The 20,049-nt window shown below is 48.9% G+C and overlaps 7 protein-coding genes across 7 annotated transcripts; 5 read left to right on the top strand and 2 right to left on the bottom strand.

Annotated features, from left to right (window-relative positions):
- Window positions 1-337: 337 nt before the first annotated feature.
- On the top strand, window positions 338-1,122 carry BC939DRAFT_477966 (uncharacterized protein; the record flags this gene model as incomplete). Its single annotated transcript, XM_051558722.1, has 2 exons — window positions 338-893; window positions 944-1,122. The coding sequence occupies 2 exons, from the start codon at window positions 338-340 to the stop codon at window positions 1,120-1,122; spliced, it is 735 nt and encodes a 244-aa protein (XP_051411182.1).
- Window positions 1,123-1,478: 356 nt separating this feature from the next.
- Window positions 1,479-5,282, top strand: BC939DRAFT_194710 (uncharacterized protein). The gene is made up of 3 exons (XM_051550554.1): window positions 1,479-1,582; window positions 1,672-4,000; window positions 4,100-5,282. The coding sequence occupies exons 2-3, from the start codon at window positions 1,805-1,807 to the stop codon at window positions 5,159-5,161; spliced, it is 3,258 nt and encodes a 1,085-aa protein (XP_051411183.1). The 5' UTR covers window positions 1,479-1,582; window positions 1,672-1,804; the 3' UTR covers window positions 5,162-5,282.
- A 1,638-nt stretch (window positions 5,283-6,920) lies between these two features.
- BC939DRAFT_390024 (uncharacterized protein) lies at window positions 6,921-7,628 on the top strand (the record flags this gene model as incomplete). The annotated part of the gene is made up of 2 exons (XM_051551898.1): window positions 6,921-7,140; window positions 7,261-7,628. Coding segments are annotated over 2 exons (588 nt in total), but the record flags the coding sequence as incomplete, so codon positions are not given.
- Window positions 7,629-11,269: 3,641 nt separating this feature from the next.
- On the bottom strand, window positions 11,270-11,852 carry BC939DRAFT_477968 (uncharacterized protein; the record flags this gene model as incomplete). Its single annotated transcript, XM_051558723.1, has 3 exons — window positions 11,270-11,296; window positions 11,340-11,692; window positions 11,717-11,852. The coding sequence occupies 3 exons, from the start codon at window positions 11,850-11,852 to the stop codon at window positions 11,270-11,272; spliced, it is 516 nt and encodes a 171-aa protein (XP_051411185.1).
- Window positions 11,853-12,383: 531 nt separating this feature from the next.
- Window positions 12,384-14,721, bottom strand: BC939DRAFT_398199 (mitochondrial small ribosomal subunit Rsm22-domain-containing protein; the record flags this gene model as incomplete). Its single annotated transcript, XM_051552406.1, has 8 exons — window positions 12,384-12,836; window positions 12,999-13,094; window positions 13,177-13,272; window positions 13,463-13,546; window positions 13,650-13,886; window positions 14,005-14,236; window positions 14,393-14,447; window positions 14,532-14,721. The coding sequence occupies 8 exons, from the start codon at window positions 14,719-14,721 to the stop codon at window positions 12,384-12,386; spliced, it is 1,443 nt and encodes a 480-aa protein (XP_051411186.1).
- A 420-nt stretch (window positions 14,722-15,141) lies between these two features.
- Window positions 15,142-17,618, top strand: BC939DRAFT_454398 (Pyruvate/Phosphoenolpyruvate kinase-like domain-containing protein). Its single transcript, XM_051556057.1, has 9 exons — window positions 15,142-15,570; window positions 15,738-15,944; window positions 16,034-16,251; window positions 16,342-16,445; window positions 16,532-16,631; window positions 16,720-16,845; window positions 16,950-17,088; window positions 17,182-17,266; window positions 17,354-17,618. Exons 1-9 carry the CDS (start codon window positions 15,504-15,506, stop codon window positions 17,535-17,537), a joined length of 1,230 nt encoding a protein of 409 aa, XP_051411187.1. The 5' UTR covers window positions 15,142-15,503; the 3' UTR covers window positions 17,538-17,618.
- Window positions 17,619-17,876: 258 nt separating this feature from the next.
- BC939DRAFT_454400 (uncharacterized protein) lies at window positions 17,877-20,048 on the top strand. The gene is made up of 7 exons (XM_051556058.1): window positions 17,877-18,042; window positions 18,137-18,296; window positions 18,389-18,791; window positions 18,918-19,203; window positions 19,367-19,377; window positions 19,468-19,662; window positions 19,795-20,048. Exons 1-7 carry the CDS (start codon window positions 17,910-17,912, stop codon window positions 19,981-19,983), a joined length of 1,377 nt encoding a protein of 458 aa, XP_051411188.1. The 5' UTR covers window positions 17,877-17,909; the 3' UTR covers window positions 19,984-20,048.
- The last annotated feature ends 1 nt before the right edge of the window (window position 20,049 follows it).

The following is a 20,049-nucleotide window of genomic DNA, read 5'->3' on the forward strand; positions in this document are numbered from 1 at the left end:
AGAGCGCGCTCAGCAAGAGAATGGCGGGTTGTCGCGTCCTTCTTAGCATTATCCACAAGTATATAAATACATATCTACGTTCCGATGCATTGGCAGGCGTAGGATGAGTTGCTCCTCTTCCTTGCAGTACCGTGTACCTATCCAACTGTCGTTATCTTTTTTGATCATGCGGTTGTGCCTTTCTCTTATTTATATCCTTTATTGTTGATATGCTTACTCTCTTTTTTCTGACGTCTTTCCCTTTGTCTTCGCATCCTCACTTTCTCTCCTTGTGTGCGTTGAATAGACGCCTCTTTTTTGAAACCTGCCTGGAGGGCAGTACTACCAAATCAGCAGCATGGCCGTGCCTCCAGGAACGTCGTTATTCTTAGGCCTGGTCTCTGGATCCAGTGCCGTCCTCATGGACACCGTGAACACCTCCTCAACGATACTCCCAAAGCCTTCGCCTGATCCTAAAACCACAAACATCACACTGATAACGACGTCAACAACGCCTGCTGCAGCTACTGCGACAGTTCTCGCCACCACCACCACCGCTACCACCACTAAATTCCACACTACGTCTTCACCCTCCTCGCAAATGACTTATCCCACGATGTATAGTTCTCCACCCTCGCCCCATACAGCCCATTTACAGCGGGACAACCCTTTGGCTTTAACAACTCCTGTATATACACAAAAGCCAGCTGCTTCAACCAGTAATGTGCCTGCACTCAGCAATACTCCAATTCCAAATAATCATAATAATGACCCTCTTGTCACTCTCGACATCGAAGAGGACAGCGAGAACTACAGTGGCTCTAAAGAACACTCAGATTTTGGCCAGAATCCAGTCTCTGCGCATATGTCACCCAAGGCTCCAGCAATCTCTGACCTCAGCACTCCTTCTGGAGGTAAGGCCTTCAGCCTATTTGGGATACTTGGCTGTAAAAATAATACACAGAGAAATATCAAGCAGCGCAAGAAAGATTCACACTTTGCTTTATTACCTTCAATATTTCCAGCGGTAGCATCAGATTCGCTATCGTCAAGTGTATCTTTATCTTCACCGCATTTCGGAGACAAGGCAAATTTTCGTACCAGCTCGACGAATACCTCGAATCCACCCAGTTTCCATGTTGATTCGTCCTGTCCTCCAACTAGAATGCCCAAAAATCTCCAGAATTCGCATCGTAAGTCTCATCACTATCCTGTGGATAAAATTAGAAGCGGAGAAACCAAGGATGGACACCATTTGCATCTGCAACAGTTACTTTCAAGGGCTGTCAGGCTCTCGCCCTCTTCAGTATCTCCATGGACACCCAAATGCGAGAAACAAAGGCGCATGAGTGATATTATTACCCACCCACCTACCAGTTACTGGCAATCACCCTCATGCAAACTTCAGCCTTCAGTCGTATCTCAGGGCCTTAGTAGGGAAAGGAAAAGAAACGACTGGCATATAGTCAGTCTTCTTCTGCCCCGATTTATGAGTAAAAGAGAGGGCTGTGCACAATCAAGAGAAACCAATTCTGAAGCTCATCAACATTGGGAAATGGATGGCAAGAGAACAGACGCATCGGAGGTGCTGTTGATCCCAAAGGTAGCTTCAAATGATCATCTCACACCATTCTCGATACAATCCTCATCTGTAGCCATCTCGATGACGAATAGCGATATCAATGTCTATAGCGGACAAAAGTCAGAGCAAGACGGCGATACCAGGAATGAGAACGACAAAAAATCGAGGTTTTTCCGTGTCGGCCGCAGTCATGGAGTAGGAAGCAGCGTTGGAGCAAAGTTTCTGTTAAATCCATTGCTTTTAATGCGGCGAGGCTCAAGCCAAATGCAATCCCAAGAAATGCCGTCACCAAGCAATACGGATATCATGGAGTCCTTGGGCGAAATGCGTCCATATCACGACTCAAGGGATTCAGAGAGATCGGATCATTATAAGCGCTTGGGGCTCCAGGATGTTCGCCATACTACCTCAACAGACGAAGATATTGCTGTAAACATAACCCGACAACAGAATGATAACACAACCAGAAAGAATGCTATGTCACCGACTGCTGTTTTAGATATCAGTTTTGACCATGAGGTAACATACGACTCCATCACTGCACAAGGCTCGCCCATCGATTCCAATATCCCGACTTTAACCCCCGCAGCGATCGCCAGACCAACCTCGAGGCTTGGGCGGCTCGGGCGATTCAAGTTCCCTTCGATTTCAATGGGTGGCATTCAAAGGAGTAAAGGCTCAGGAGGGTCAAACCCAGCAGATACCATGCCCGACCCAGTGCAACTCAATATAAGGCGTGGTTCCCTATCGGCACTAATGGTCAAACCATTTCGAGATGTCTCTGTAAGATATGCGGCCATGCACTTCTCGAATTCGGCGTCAACGATTGCCACAGCTAACACACCAGCCATGACAATCTTGGGACAGATAACTCCAGGGAGTGACAGCTACAGTAGCATCAGTAGTAGCCATAATGGCCTTGATGCGAGCAGCAGCGCCAACAAAAAATCCTGGCAATCGCTTTCCGGGCTCTCGGACGCGAATGCTCATCATCCTCACCACAGTTCCAAGGCTGTTCCAAGTATGTACATGACGTCCAACCAACAGCCTAGCGCTGTTATGTCGAATGAAAGGTCATTCGCAGTTGTCAAGGATGCAGAGCACCACAACACCATTCCTCAGAATCATCGCAGCGGCATGAACAACATTTTTGGATCAGAGAGATTTACGAGTAGCTCGAGCGGAAGCCATGGTCAAGTATACGGGCCCAAAACTAGCATCAAAAGCGGACATGGACCTCAGCATGCACACGGTTCTTCGAGAAGGACCGTCAGCGCTAGCCAGATTTTTCCCAACTCGATATCTGGGCTGGATGGAGTTGATAAAAATACCCCTTCGGCATCGCAAGAAGGCTATCAATCATCTGTATGCTATTTTCAAAGCGAGCGAGGAATAGAGCAGGCAGGTAGCGGAAAGGAAATCGAGCCTCGGAAGACAGAACTAGAAAGGGCTCAAAGTGAAGAAGAGCGATCGGTAGGGCGATACCTTTTTGGCAACGAACTCAGCAACATGTCCTTTGGTGAAACGGGCACATTTTCAAAGGCGACCATAGTGAGCGCAAATATGGTGGAAAAAAGTACGAATACCAGAGCCGTATTCAAGTTCCCGGCAGCCTCAGCGTCCATGGATAAATTATCAGCATCAACGAAGCCAGGCGCAAGTTTCCCGTCCACAGCACAGGACTCAAATCCAGCATCCAATCAGCTAAATTCTGAAACCAGGCGCAAGTCAGACTCCTCGCTTCTGAATATAACAGGCTCTTCCATATCCGCCTCATCAGGAACTGTCTTGGAGTCGAGAGTGCCGATGTCTCCAGTACGACGGTATTTCCAAGAGGCCACTATCGCCTCCGGGTCGGGTTTGTCCCTCAGAAACGTTACAGGGGCGAAGTCTGCGCTGACGATATCAACAAAGGGTTCATCGAGCTCGACTTCGGTTTCGTCAGTACCACTGTCCCCTTTAGCTATCGCCAACGCAAGGCTCAACAGGAAACATAATATATCGCTTGGCGAATATAAGTTCCCGCCTTCGTCATCTGGAACTTCAGTATCGCAATCTTCTATCCCACCAAAGCCCAAGTACTCCATGGCTGGGTTATCCAACAATAGCTCAATTCCATCCATCTATACTTTAAATTCCGGCGCATCTTCCTCCACCACCACATCCGCATTGAACTTGGCGATGTCTCTCCCCTGTACTTCTGCAGCCACACCTAACATGTGTTTTGGGTCAAAGACCAACTCGACTGCCTCAGGACGAAATCCCGATATCCGCCATTTGGAACCCAGAAGTGCCGTTGCCGACTATACCCCTACCATCCATTACAAGAGGCAGCGAAGCATGTCACTGCAAGACGCAGATCTCTTGACAGCAGATCAATTTATCACCCTCATGCCAGATGACGTGTCGCCCAAACGGAGGTTTAGCTCAGAAGAAACCGTAAGTGAACGAGTTGCTCATTGAGGCATTCTTCAAAAATGCTCTTGCATTATTGATGCTAATGCATCGATTTTGGGGTTCTATTCTTTTTAACTATAGGTACCTGAAAACGCCTGGTACGGCAACTCAAGAAGAAAGAACGTGCCACAACCAGACCCTGCAGCAACCTTGAGGTCGCTACTGAGTGCACTGCAGGTCAAGTGTGGATTAGTAATCCAGCATCTCGATGCCGTTTCAGTATCTGTCTCAGTTAGCCCCGCGAAGGACGTTGGAGCTGACATAATTACAGAGGCAATCGGCACTAACATGGCGACACATCAGAAGACATTCCAGAACAATTCAAAGGAGGTTGATGTAGCAGCGAAACCCTCAGGGGGATCTGCAGTTTCAGCCCAAGGCACCGAGGGGAAACCCGAACTTCAGTACGGAAACCAGTCATTAAACAAGGACAACAGAGCTTTGGTTGACGTTGTAAGGAAAGGAAGGCCACCGGATCAAGCGAGGGTACTAGAGAATGATCAGAATGCGAAGGAGCGACGAGAAGACACCAGCGGACGAAATTATAAAGCACAGGATACGGACATCAGGACCGACATGGATGCAGTTGATTCCAAAAAAGATCTGGTCGAGTCTATAATTACACTATTCGATGAAGTGGATTACGCCATGAATCAGATGGTTGAGATCATGACCAAGTGCATCTCGACAGAGCAGCTTTCTAGCCTTTCCAAAGAGCTAGATAGTATGTGTTTTCTGGCCCAGCAGGTCCTTCATGTCGAGACAGATGGTGATCGAATGTCGGAGGGCCAGTCAGTAGGGCGTGAAGAGTCCGATAATTGTTCAGCCGCCAAGGCCAACGCTGCAGAGGGTGAGAAAGAGCTGCGTTTTAGTCGTACATCACTGGACCAAGGATTAACCACTGCTGGAATGGATACGGCTTCTACACCAGAAATCATTGGAGGGACAGGTCGTTTAGAAGTAGGGCATGTCAAAAATGACTCAGTAGATCAAACCCGCCTCGATGCAACTCAACCCCAACACAGGCCCCAGTACCGGCAACAATCGCAGGATATCAAGTCGAAAGGTGCCGCCGGGGGGTCAGGGACGATGCAGGAGATACAAAAGGAGACTGTCAAAAACTACGTAGGTGTAATAAGGTGATAACGCCCATTGAAGTGTTCTATGGTTGCCTGTGGCCATGCGGCATAATAACATGCGTCCTTTATCTAGGTTCAAAGAATACTCTTGACAGCTGAAAGCTGTGTCAGTGATTACATGAAAACTTATAATCGAGTAAGAGAAAAGCAAAGGAAAATGCACGGTTCTATTATGTGAAAAAAGAGGAAATTGCTTATCCGCGTCATTTACGCCTCCTCCATTATTTCCGCTTGGACGATCTTTAGATGTTCGTGCTTCCAGCGTCCGGATACAAAATCGAAGGCTGCAACGATCTCAGAAAGATTGAGCATGCGCTACGACAGGAGCAGCCTCCTCTAAAGTTGGTTTCCATACCCATCGCAGCCACAGGCACGCCCGAACGCTCGCTGTTGAGCCAGGCATCTGCAGTACGAACATCAAGGATTGCAGCCGGCGAAGAAGTTATCGCCGGCACCAGCGCCAATACCGATAATGAGGAAACTGCTTTAGCTGCTTCCTTGAGTACTGTCAATTTTATAGGTCATTCTATGGACCATGTTAAAAGTTTGCCCAAGTGCAAGGAGATAGGTGGAAGCACTGGAATGGCGGGAACTATCTCTTTGGTATGTCCGGCCGGCATCAATATGGCTGGCAGCTCCGGAAGCATAGGAACAGCAACTACAGGACCAGCCATGACCTCAGCTCCAGTGCCAGGCATATCCATGCTAGGTGATTACTCAAGGGAACATATGGGCCATGAAGCGTACTACTATCGTAACTGGTTCCTTGGCAAAGGTATGGCAACTCAGAGATGACAGCTGTCGAAACGCTGCATGCGATGTTACAGGCCTAATAACTGAATTCTATGTGTTTGCATGTATCAAAAAATAAATAAATAAATAACTAGAACACCGAACGTTTGTTGGTCAGGTTGAAGGACTGGGCACAGTCATTATATCAATCATCAAGGATATGGTTGTGCCCACAGAAGCAAGACCGAGTACGCCTGGTAGATTGGCTCCCAGCTCGTCGACAATGGTCACATCAAACAGCGCGTCATCATTCGTGCCAAGTGAAGCGATATATCCTACGGTGCACATGAGACCTGAGATTGCCCGCTCAACCAACAGCTTTTACCCCGGCAGAGGCCAGCATCTCGGAAGTGGAGGAGGCAGCTTGATATCCAGTTCCCGATCGAGCTCAGAAGCTATGCGAGTAATCCTACCAGCGTCGACTGCTGTTGTCCCAGGAGCAGGAAGGTCAGATGTTAGGCCGTTTTTGACCAGCATGAGCCATTCCTTTTATTGGACTGAAATCCATATATAACTGATATTCATATATAAGTAATATTCATATATAACTGATATTCACTGTTAAATCTTTTAGGAAAGATTGTTCGACCTTGGTAAATGGGTCAACCCCTCAAGCCGGTGCAACTATCGCCTCGAACTCCCAAAGAATACCGACCTCTAATGCAACATCGCCCACACCCACGATATTGTCGATTCAAGCATCCAGCTACAACAACAACAGTCATGTAAACCTCAATAGTGTATCTACGAATCATTCTACCGCTCCCCCGCGCTGGCAGTACCGCTGTATCTTGCGACAAAAGGATGTGGACAGCCTAAGAATTACGCTACCTGAGCCAGAGCCGAGTCCCCTCAATAACCTGGCACGTCGTGTTGGAAAACCGCAGTGGAAGACTATTCTCCAATCGATTCATCCCGCAATCACGCAGCAGGCCGCCTCCAAGCTGAAGAAGGTTCAAACCAATCCACATTTTGAACGGGAGCTGGCAAAGTTCGATGAGACCATGCTTAGGTTCAATTACAAATTTGGCGTTCTGCTGGTCCATCCTGGTCAGACAAAGGAGGAACAATGGTTCGATAACCAAATGGCGTCCAGCACGAGATTCCAGGAATTTTTGGAGAGCGGTGTTTTGGGCCAGAAGGTAACCTTGAAGGGCTTTGAGCGTTTCTCAGCCGGGCTCGATACACGACGTAAGTGAATGGATCTGGAGCTCATGTGTATAGTAATAGACGTTTTCTTTTCGTAGCAGTCATTGCTCATGTTCGCTCGCTGACCGATTTTTTTTTTTTTTTTTTTTTTAATGACTGCAGTAGGCGAAGCGGGCGAATACTCCTACTATGACACCTGGGGAGAGGGGTTTGAGATCATGTACCACGTCTCAACACTTCTGCCTCACAATAATGATGACAAGCAACAGATCCAACGCAAAAGACACATCGGAAATGACATTGTGTGCATCGTATTCGTCGACGGCGAGCAGCCCTTCATCCCCAACGCCATAAAATCCCAGTTCCTGCATATCTTTGTAGTCATTCATTTGATCTCACTACCCGACGGAACCAAAGGATATGCTGCCACTATTGCATGCGACGACCAGGTGCCAGAGTTTGGACCACCATTGCCTGACCCACCAATATTCAGGACCCCACAGGAGCTACGCGCATTTTTGCTGTGCAAAATGATCAATGGGGAGAATGCGGCGTACAAAGCTCCGCGACTGATCAAGCCCCATCAACGAGCTCGCTCCGGCATGCTGGAAAGTCTGGTCGCCAAGGCGAACTGTTTGACAAAGGAGAGAGATTCGGACAAGAAGTTGGCCAGGCAACAGAAGGCGATGGCAGCAACTACCTTAGGAACACCGGTGCAATCGACAACCACTTCCCCAGCTACAAGCACGCCTCCTTTCAGTCAGCCTTCGATGTCGAACATTCCTGTATCGTCTACTCCATCATCAAATGCCGCTTCTCCATGTCAGACCTATTCTTACTACAATAGCCACCGCCATGAATGTAGCAGTTGTCACAATCAACACATCCACCATTGTTTATACGAAAGAGACAGGTATCTTTGCCGCTCGATGACCGCTCCCGCAAGTTCATGCGCAATTGCGAACGACGAGAAGCAGCAGCAACATTTGCATGGTACCTTGAAAACTGGAAGTACGCCCGGACTGCGGTCAAGTCCCCGTAACTCCTTAGTGACTCTCGGTTCTGAGACAGCTGCATCCATTTTCAGAGCACGCCGAAGAGATTCCAACGCTGAGGGATCTCTTGCTGGCTTCCGGGCCAAGGAGAAGGAGCAGCAGGTTTCAGAAGGAGATAGTCCATACTCGCTATCGTTGTGTCAGCAACGAGATCGCATCTTCGAGGGACCTAAATATATCGAGACCCTTGTGTCACCGACGACTTCATTGCCATTACCGATCAAGACACCCAAGTCTGCGCCTGCTTTGAGGACGTTGTCGAGCCAGTCCGATACACCCAGATATGGCGAGCAGTTCCATGCCTCAGGACAATGCGACTACATGTGCTACAGCCACTGCTCCAACTGTTCTTACCGCCAAAACGCTTGTGGCTGCACTGAGTCGTCCGGATGCTCAATGAATTGTTCGTCATTATCTTCCATGTATCTTCCAATGATGACGACCGGCCGACCTAATGAAAATACCTTGTTAAGGCATGAGGCTCCGCATCCGTACGACAATGGTCCGATGGCGCAGCGAACGATTTATGGAACTCCTTCGCCATCCGAGATGGCGTTTGCAATGAATCGAAATGGTGTGTCGCATTTGGACTATCCACAAGTGCGTTCCTCTTTTGGGGATATCGAGAGGGCAACACCTACAATGGTCGAGAAGAAAGATAGCGATGACGTCCTTGGAATGAGTATTCGTAAGCTACGCTGATATACTTTTCTCAACTGACTGATGTTTGAGAGCCTGTACTTATACAGATTCACGTATTTAATCCAAATCCACAGACAATAGCAAGGGTCGATCGAAGTCAGAATTAGATCTTCTGCTTATCACAATCCAAGAGGGTTTCAAGGAGACGAGTCCTAAGAAACTTGCAGCTGCGACTCAGGGAGTGCGCACCGTATCTTCCCCTTCCCACTCTCGAGGTATTAGTGGGCCCTATGAGACTCAACACCATCACGCCCTGCCGTCAGGAACTCCCCCTACACCACAGGCGAATGTTAGCACTATTCCAGTGAATGCTGCTCCGCCTCATTCGTCTATGAAAGGCCGTGCTCACAACTTTTTGACAACGCTCGTGAGACGACGAGCCAGCTCAAACGACACCTCTGCTCTTGGGCCCACTGTTCACCTCGGATCAAAAGCACCAAGCTCAACCCTTGGAAGCTGGAGCGAAGATTGCAGCTCTGGCGATCCATGCACATACCACCAACATTGTCATTATGTTCAACACCAACATCACCATCCCCAGTGTCATCATCAATGTCAGTACTCACGTCAACGCATGAATACGGGTCCATCACGGTATCCTCCTCAAAAGGAAAACTCAACCCCTGTGCCCAGTCAGGAACCCCTAAAATTTAAAGAAGGGTACATCCTAAGAAACAAGACGCCAATACAGATCAACACCTCTGTTGCCATTGTTTCACGAAACTCGTGCCCACATCAATCTCAGCCGTCATTCGTGCCACCTTCAGCAACGGCGGTTTCACCTTTGTCCTCCTCATCGCTTTATACTGCCAGCCCTTTGCCCTTGGCGCCTTTGAGGTCGAGTACTGGCACCAGCAGCGCGTTTAATGGCACGACCACGTCGCCACATTCTTTAAAGAGATTTTCGTCGAGAGATGCTCTCGGCAGAGTATCGCTTTCGAGCGATCGACGGCCAAGCGTGGAGGCCCTTGCACCTCCAGAAGCAACATCAAGTACGCCTCCAGCCAGCGCTATTTCGACATGCAGAGATGGCAATCAGTGTGCCAAGCATATCGAAGTGCTTGCAGGTGCGAGAGAGGGGAATTACGCAGCGACATCTTCTCGGCCAACAACTCTATCTTCAATCGCAACCCTTTCCTCGAACATGGTCGGACGCTCGGCCGGTATCGTAGACGTGAGTGATCAAGCTGGATGGAGGTTTTCGGAATCGCCATCGGCGTACACGCCCATGTCCTTGCGGCCGACGAATTCACAGAGCTCACTTGGATCTGCCTCGGCTCTGGGATCAACACCAACTACTGCTTCCGCTGCAGTCATGACACAGACCGTGTCGATGAACAAGACGGATTATTTGAACTACAAGCCTATTCCACCTTCGCGAGACCAGTTCATGCAGTGGCAGCGCCAGTCTGGTACTTATAGCGCACAGACATCTACAGGGCCCGTCTCGAACGCCTCGACAGCCGTCAAGGACGTGAGAGAGTATTTGTCGATGGAACAGCTGGCTCTGTGTGAGAGCCAGCCACTGATGGCGATAGAGAATGAGCTCGGTCCATCGGATACATTCACGTCGATTCCGTCGTCGGCCTCTGCGGCAACCACTGCTGCAGCCGCGGATGGGTGGCACGCTGAGGACATGGATACGTTGAGCACCGGAGTAATCAACAGTTGTAGCGATGGGATGTCGATGGATACCAGTAAGGTCGTGAAGCGAGCGGTTAGCGCGGAATCGTTCTTGGGCCGTGCGGGCAAATTCGCCAGGATGGCTTCTTTGCATCCAAGGGTTGTTGGACTTGAAGAGTCACTCGCGATACTTCAACGACCTGTTTTAAGCGATGAGTTTGTAAGGTCGAGGGGCTCAGATTTCGAACTAGGCAAAGTGGTTGAAGGCCCAGTCAGCCTTGTTATCTCTGTTGAAGAGAAACAGATTTCAGACTCGACGGGGGAAGACGTGGAAGCTGGGGAGATTGGACGGTGTAAAGATTAGCACTGATTAGTCCTGGACCGGAATCAATGAGTGACATTCAGGAGAGGGTGAAAGCTGGAGCGACTGTGAGACTTCCCAGCCCTGCGATTGAGCAGGGACCCCATTGAGAGGGTTTCTAGTTGCGCTCTGAGCCTTGCTGTGCAAGAGTGAGCGCTTATTGGCGAATGAGATTTCCTGTGTATAAAAATTAAGAGGTAGTCGGTTCAGTACAAGCGCGAGAGGTGCTGTGCCATCAGAATAAAATGTAATGAACCCCCATAGATTACAGATCAGAGGAAAATCCCTGCAGAGTGAGGAGTGTTCCTCTCAGGTCCACAGCCTTCAGTTGTATTTCAGACCCATTGTCTGGGATGCAATATATTAGCCTTCAGAGACCGTCTATCGAAAAGTTGGCGTCGAAAAATCCAGTGTTTCCACCATAGAATATTCAAGCGCCTCCATAGCTGCCTGAGGTCTATTTAAAATGGACCTAGCAACAGCCAAAAGTTCCGCTGTACTTTGTTGTGACGATTCGGCACAAAGTAGCAAGGACGCGGCCCTTGTCCTGGACCTGCAGATACGACTCCGTTCTTTTGCTCGTCTTCGATAAAGGTGATCATGTCGTCCACAAGAGGCTCGAAGCCCTCCCTCACGAACTTGAACTGGTTTTCGACGGCCTCGAGTCCCTCCGCAACCTTGAAGTGCGCCAATGGCGGTACAATGGCTCCAGTCATGGTGATCCTGAACTTGACCATCTGCATCAGCGCCAGGACAAAGGATCCATACTTGTCAAAGAACCCGATCGGCCGGTCCAGGTCGTATCCCTCGAGTTTCGCCAGATGAATCTCGTGCGGGGCTTTAGATCCTTTAGCTATAGTATGAGCGCCACACTCACACAGGAAGTACAGTCGAAACTGGTATGAGCAGCTTGTCGCGATGTCGGGGTACTTTTGGTAGAACGATAAGCAGCCGAGGAATTGGATACTCGTGAAGCTCATAGGCTTGGGTGAGAACGACTTCGACTTCGCCATGGATTTAGGCTTGCCGATCGAGGGCCTGCTGCTGTACCTTGAACATGTACTTCTGGTATTCTGGTTGTCCAATAATTGTTAATGCGTCCTCCTCTCTTCCGCGTCCATTTGCTTCTGCTTTCGCGGAATTCATTACTACAGATCAAGGACCTATTTTTGATGGTTCCTGTCAACGTCAGTCTCTGCTTTTGCGGCTGTGACGATATCGGGCTGGCCTGATTGAATGGTATGGAGCCTTAAGATAAATTTGTGAGATGTTACCTCTGGTTATAGAAACCAGCCGAGTGGGATGGAGATGATTTTAATTGAGAGTGAAGAGTCAGGGATGGAGCAAAGCTGAAACGACTGTATGATTTGCTCGTCGCCTGTTATTTTCTTTTCGAGCACGATTTTTGAGAAATAACGAGATAGACATTGACCTGAGATGGGGAAAAAGCTAAAGCAATGCAGGAACGCTATTTCGTGTACTGGTACATGCACGAATAATAAAGTGTGTGCGGTGCCAAAAGCATTATATTTCAAAATCTAGAATTACAGCTCAAGGAAGACGTCCTCGTCTTTGCCTCCCTTCTTGCCCTTTCGACTGCTCTTGGTGCCATCAATCTGGTCCAACGAAACTTTCTGTCGACTTTGCTTCTTCTCCTTTTGCTTTGCCCGCTTCTGAAGCGCTTCAGAACCGACTCCCAGCGGTCTCCTCTTGATGCTCTTCCCATCCTCGTCTGCTGCCTCGTCTCCCTCTCTATCGGCGTCGGTCATGTTCTTAACGGTATCTTTCCTCACTGGCTTGTTCTTGGGCGCATGTGGGAATAGATCACCCCACATGGCCTTGCGAGCGTCTCTGTAGGGGATCCTGCCTTGCGATTTAGGGATAATAATGCGTTCCAGGTATCCATTAGCTGCACATGTGTCGATCACTACATGTCCATCCTTCTTGAGCGGCGGTACAACAATGCGGGACCACAAGTGTGAGGCTGCAAACATGTCCTCGGCGTTGTCGTAGGTCACTGGTGGCGGTGGTGGGATCTTCTTGTACTTTTTCTTATTCGTGATGGAGTCAGCACTGCCTTCTGATGGCACGTCCAAGACCTCTAGCGACTGTGTTTGCGATTGAAGCTGGGCTTCTGGCGCAGGCGTTGTTTGTATTACTGATGTTGGGGTAAACACTGGACGAGCTCCCTTGCGCAAGACGACATATGTGTACTTGGAGTCCTCGAAATTCTCCTTGGAATGCTTTGTCTTGCGCTGTAGCCCGTCAAAAACTTGGTTAGATCGGGAAATACCAGATCTATATTTTATACAATAAAAGGGTTTGCCGCGAACTCACCAGGAAGTCGGGCCGTTGGACCTTTTGAGAGAAGTGGCACCATTGAGAGTCACGTGCCAAAGACGTATACATAGGGCAAACCTTATCATGAGGGCACTATTTTTATAGTTGAAGAGTCGCAAGCAATGTCAGTCGGACATGGTAGGTACGATGCAGCTTATCTTCCTTGTCCTTCAAGAAATGAACAGTAACTTACTGGCGCCAGAACATGAGCGGACTCCCTCTTCGGTGGCTCTTCTTCCGGCAAAAGATTACCCCAGGCATCGTATTTTGGTTTGGCCTTGACACGATCCAGGTCGAGGCCCAAAATCTGCTCCCTCGCTTCTGCAAGAGTTTTGAATCCACTGGGCGTTCCACGGTCAATCAGAATCTATGAGATCGCATTGCAAAAGCCAAGGCAACTGAGTTCAGTTTGCTTTCGGGATAGGAATACGAAGAGCGATGGGCGATGACATGAGGCTCCCCGTCCCTACCAGCAAATCGTTCGTCGAATCCCAAAGGTGCTCCAGTGTCGACTTTCGGAGCGCAGGTGTTGTGAGCTCACTCAGTGTAAACGCGCTGATAACAACATCGTGCTTTGTGCTCTGAGACCCATGCGAGAGGAATGGTTTAAAGGTGACATTGGGAATAGCCACCCCCGCTGTCGCCATTGAGCCCAAAATTTCCTCCGCAGTCTCTAACATGGACATGGATGCATCAATTCCCGTGTACTGAATAGGTGTTTCCCATACATCATTAGCGGCCCTAGCAATAAAGAGTGCCGATATCTTTGAGCGTTAGTCTGACCGTGAATGTGTGCCTGGTAAACCTGCATATCTTTGCGTCCACCCTGAGTTGTCTTTCATACCAAATGGCTGTTCCGGGTCCGGTTCCAAAGTCCAAGCAGGTTTTGGGCTGCAGGTCAGGAATACGTCGATTCACTTCCTCGAGCACGTTTTTGATCGCACTGTAGGTCGTAGGCGCTATTGCAGCAATGTAGGCCGTAGACTCTCGGTAGCCGTACTCCAAAATGTGCGCCAGAACAGGCTTGTCGCCTTTAGACCCCACATCCCCAGATCCGCTCTTCAGTCCTGTGTTAGTAAACGGGATTAATGTTAGCTATTGCCCGATGCATGTAAGAAGTATGAGAACTCAGATACAGCATAATCCCGAGTGTGAGCACGTACTCTTTGCTGGAAGTTCCGTAAAATAATCGCCTTCTAATGCCCCTGTTGACCTCAGCGATCCATACAACCTGAGTGCATCTGTTCTGACTAGCGACTTGTCTTGTTCTAAAATTATTAAAGGCTAGGTGAGTTCCATGCGTATTTACCTGCTTATTCCAGAGGCCGGGGTGAAGTTTGATTATTGCGTACCATCGAGTATTGCTCGGATAGCGTCCTGGACGGCTCTAGGCATCTCTACCTGCCCTATACGTTTGCGCCCATAGTCCATCTCCTTTGATCCACGCTGATGATGAGGCCTATCGTCAAGGCCCTCGGCACCCGTATTGGCATCATATTGCTCCCGCGTCTGTCCAGTAACTCTGTCGTCGTGGGGAATCATTGAGACGTTTCCTTGCTTGTCGAGAAAAATGACCATATTCGGATCATACTCCTTCACAGTCTGCAGCTTGGCCAGCTTGAAATTGCCGGGCAGTTTGATATCCGAGGCGGTAGTATCTGTGCTTTTCAGAAATGCCTCGGCTGTGGATTCGATATCGCCTCTTGAAGAGGCAATCGAGCTAGCGGAAGGAGAGGCATTGGAAGGCACCCTCGGAATTTTGGGCCGAGCTCGTGCTACCCTGGCATAGGTTCTCTTTGCTGAGGCAGCCCCGCGAGGGTGCAGTGATAATCCTGCGAGATGATGGACGAATGAATCTGTAATTCCAGAGACTCTCCGATATGTGTGCATGCTGAGGGTTTGGCCGGGTGAGGTGAGTGGTAGAGGTGGAAGTAAGCGAAGCTTTCTTTTTTCTTTTTTTTTTGGAGGCCCGTATAAATAGTGACTGCGGTCAACATGGAGTGTCCATTTTTGGTGGCGACAACTTGTGCGGCCAGGGACCGCGGTCCCCAGGTGAACAATCAGCCATTGTGGGGGCAGCATTAGGGCGCCAGGCCTAGAACGGATCACAAACGGACCATCTCTTGGATACTCGGGATCAATATCACTCGCTTCACCAGCACTGCCAGTCTATTTAGTGCTGGAGAGCTGTGCAGCAAGACAGACTTGTCAAACCTTATGTAGCAGGCATCCATATTTGGGCATTCGGTTCGTTTCGTTTGGCAGGATGTTCCGCATCGTCGCGTCCGCTCCCACCCCATCCTAGAAGACTCGGCATTCCCATCATGCTCGCCTCATTTAGAACACTTGCTGCTCGCAGCGCACTCAACAGAACCCTGGGCGCGACACAGCGTGAGTCGGCTTTATATGACGCGCCATTTGGACTGTGTGCTGAAGGCTGCAGTGCGACCGACGCAATCAAAGACACTCGAAATACATGTCAACCATCGAGACTGACTCTTGTTCACTTTCACTCCGTTGTGTATCCTGTTCTCTTGCTTACTTATTCTCCATTATAGCTGCCCAAGCTATTTTGCGGAAAAGATACTTGAGCTCCTCGACAACCCTGCTCGCCGGCGACACCACTACCCTATCTCCAGCTGCATCCTCATCAACCGTTGCAACGGCGGGATCATCTTCAGTAGCTGCCGGATCCGGTGTCAATCAAGGTTCTGGGGTTCAGGGATTAGAGCCAGAGAAGCGTATTCGACGGTCTATTTTCTATGGTAATAAGAGCCTAGACGTGGCAGCCAAATGCATGGTACACTTGTACATGAACATGTTCTGACCATTTCCACGTCTTGTATTCCAATAGTTCCCGGAAGTGATGAACGCAAGCTGAAGTCATCGCTTTCCCTTGGTGCTGACTGTCTCGTTTATGACCTCGAAGATGGCGTGGCTCACAACCGCAAAAACATTGCGCGCGAGATGGTTTTTGACGCGCTCGAGGCATCGGAACATCGCAAGGCCGAGAAGGCTGTTCGCATCAACGCTGTTGGGTCTGGCTTGGAATTCGATGACTTGAACGTCGTGGTACGTGTCTGCGCTTGCTATTGAATGTACGCTAGTCAGGATGTCGTTTTATGGTAGGAACTAATCACGTCTATTGTGAATGGATTATAGCTTCGATCCAGCAGACTGCAGGCGATTGTTATTCCCAAAGTCCAGTCCGCAAAGGATGTGCAGTTTGTCAGCCAGATGGTTGACAGTGTCGCCCCATTCATCACGTAAGAGCAGAGGATGGAGGAATGGTATCGCATGCTAATAACTCCGTGGGAAACATACAACTGACGTGCAGTTTTATTCTATCTAGGCGCAAGAATGTCAGGATTATCGCTTCAATCGAGAGTGCTCTTGGAATCATGAACCTGAAGGAGATTGCAACTTCCGACCCTCGCGTGGACGCATTGGTGGTATGTAAACTCACTAATATGCTTTTGCCATCCTTTGCTGCGCCTGGACATTCACCTGAAATACAACTTCTATCCTCTGATCGTTTAGTTCGCAGCGGAGGATTATTGTGCGGATTTGGGCTTGACCAGGACCCGTGAAGGGATCGAGATGCTCTATGGTCGATCAGCAATTGTCACTGCCGCGCACGCCTATGGTCTTCAGGCCATTGATCTGGTAAACCACATTCGAATACAGATGACACTTGGGCAAAACCATACATGACGGTACAAGTCTGAAGACTAATTCTAGCTTTCTTTTTTGTATATGTATTGGATTAGGTCTGCATGGATTACAAGAACGACGAGATTTTGAAGGAAGAATGTGAATTTGGACGCAGAATGGGCTTCTTGGGCAAGCAGGCAGTTCATCCTCGTCAACTTGAAATCATCCAGCGCTGCTTCTTGCCCACTGACCATGGTACACAGTAGATTCTTACTGTCGACTTCATGAGGAGTGTATTTAAGTCCTCCTCTAATCGTTCAATGGATTATATCTATCCCGCTCCTTTAGAGATCGCAAGGGCCGCCGACATCAGCGAGGGCTACCAAGAACACTCTAAGCGTGGGGTTGGAGCGTTCAACTACAACGGCAAGGTGTAAGTGTTTCCACCCGCATGACCATTCGCTGGAACACGCATCATGACGGGGAACAACTGACGCCTCTCTTCAATATGAATATATAGCATCGATTTGCCTGTCGTAAAGTGGGCAGAAAAGATTTTGAGCCGCGCTCGCCAGGGCGGTGTGGTTATTCCCAAACCCGAGGAGCGCCAAAAGATCTTGCAAGCTGGACCTGCAGGAGGTATGAGCTCGACAGCCGTTGCTGTGAACAGTTCAAAGACCGACAGCACAGCACCTGAAGCTTAAAAGAAATCGACCATTCCTTCGGCCTCCTCACTGCAGAATATTCCAATTGCGAAATAAACAGCACAAGTTTTAAAAGCGGGCATAGAAGATTGGCTGAGGTTCTTTTGTATGGCGGCATCTCATTTATCCAGGGCGTGGATGCATTCGTTATTGAGATGCACTTTGATTTGCACGATTGCACAGGGCTCAGCTCGTTACACACAGCAAAATGTCCGGCAGTTAGGCGAACAGGCGCCCTCTCTTCGGAAACAGGAATGAAGATGAGGTGCATGCTCATCTTGTTCTCTTTATTCCTCTCCTCATCACCCTTTTTTTTTTTTTTTTTTTTCTTTTTTCTATATCAGCTTCGCACAAAGAAAAACCCTGCAGACAATGCCTCCACCACCAGGATTCAAAGTATTGATTGTGGGCGCAGGCGTTGGCGGTCTGATGTTGGCTGGCTTGTTGGAGCGAGCGCAAGTCGACTATGAAGTATTTGAGCGAGCGCCCGCAATCAAACCCCTTGGTATGCCTATGCAAAGGACAGTGTGACAACGGCAACCATACCGAACCTCAGTGATACTTGGGGATCTAATCTTGATTTTATGGTGGACGGATAGGTTCTGCATTAAGCCTTGGCGCGAACGTGTTCTATATCTTCAAGCAGCTCGGTCTTTTGGAGCAATTACATGCAAAGGCCAAGCCCTTTGGCCAAACGCGCGCCCATGGCGAGAATCATGATACCGTCCGTGTTCGCGACTACTCGGCCGCCAACGAGTTGTAGGTTTTTTTTTTGTTCAAAGTCGATTATACTTGCTCAATACGGACCTGTTTGTAGAGCTTAACACTCATTCAATATCACGGTTTTGTAGTGCTGGCTACCTTCCTCACATCATCCCTCGCCCTCAGCTGTACGAACTTCTCCTAAGCACTATCCCTCCGCACAAGGTGCATCTTCAAAAGCGAGTCCTGTCGCTAAAACACAAAGAAGATGGAGTGTCGATCACCTGTGCAGACAAGTCCACGTACGAGGGCAGTATCCTCGTGGGCGCGGATGGTGCTTATTCAGGGGTGCGTCAAGGGCTGTACAGGCAATTGTTCGAAATGGAACTTTTACCTGAGGCGGACAAGGATTGGGAACAGTTGCCATTTTCGAGCATCTGTCTTGTTGGACAGACGAGGGTGATGGATATAAATGATGCACGATTTGAGAAGGTCTTGAAGGAAACGTTTTCGAGGTTCGATATCGTTGTTGGTGACAATAGGCCCTACAGTGTAAGCGCCCTCTGTTTGATACGGATGTGGGTCATACCCTTACAATCATATCACCTCTGCCTACTCACACCATCTACCTTTTTTTTTTTTTTTTTTTTTTTTTTTTTTTTTTTTTTAATTTGACAGTGGGTAACGTTCACTACGCGCCAGAACACACTCTGCTGGATGGTGATCCAACACCTCGATAAGGAGTCCTCGCGTGCGCACGACAGCTTCCGCAACTCTGAATGGGGGCCCGAGTCCGCACAGGTGATGTGCGAAGAGGTGAAGGACTTCCCGCTGCCTAGCTATCCGGGTCTCACTATTGGCGATCTTATTAAAGAGACAGATAAGGAACTGATCAGCAAGGTTATGCTGGAGGAGAAGCTGTTCGAGACCTGGTATGGCATGAGGACGGTTCTGCTCGGTGACGGTAAGAGATGTGTCTGGTTCTTCATACAATCATGCAAATCGTTGCTCGATAGTTTTGTCCGCGTCCATTCTCTATCGTTTTCTGTTACGCTTTTTCTCGTTTGTAAAGGATTATGTATATTGACAATGGCCTTATTTTTCCACTGCGACGTATTTTTGAATAGCATGCCACAAGGTAACACTGCCCGCTGTATTCATGCGCTGATCTACAGAGTAAACAACACGTTCTACCTACATTTACTTATCATAACTTTCCATACAACAGGTGCACCCCGCAGCAGGATTGGGTGCCGTGAGCGCGATCCACGACGCTGTAATCCTCGCCAACGCACTTCACGACCTTCCCAGCGGAGAACCATGCGACATCACCAAAGCATTCCAAGCCTATCGTGACGAGCGCTACCCTATTGCCAAGGTCTCGTTCGATACCAGTCGCAAAATGGGTCGGATCCTCGGCAAGGTATAGTAGCAGTAATAGTAGTACAAACTTTCACCCCTCCCCTTCCTAGCCTCATTTTGTAGCTGTTCAACTTGATTGCCAGATCTACTGACACCAGCTCTATTGCCCAAATTTTCCTGATTATGCCCATAGAATCTCATTAATGTGGTAATCCGGTTCTTTATAAACCGCATGCCGGTTTTCATTTGGAACATGGTCTTGATCCGAATGTATGGCTACCGTCCCCAGGTCAACTTTCTGCCGCTCGTCCCTGATCGTGGGTCCATTAAACCAGCACCGCAGCGTAGTCTGAAAGCAGTCAGCAACACCGTTGCCGTGTAGACAGGGCAAATATACCTCCTCCTCAAATCATAATGATCGGTCGTATGTTAAAAAAAGCGAATCTAT

The sequence above is a fragment of the Gamsiella multidivaricata genome, assembly GCF_025024155.1.
Source record: "Gamsiella multidivaricata strain RSA 2152 chromosome Unknown BC939scaffold_41, whole genome shotgun sequence".
NCBI classification, from domain to species: Eukaryota; Fungi; Mortierellomycota; class Mortierellomycetes; order Mortierellales; family Mortierellaceae; genus Gamsiella; species Gamsiella multidivaricata.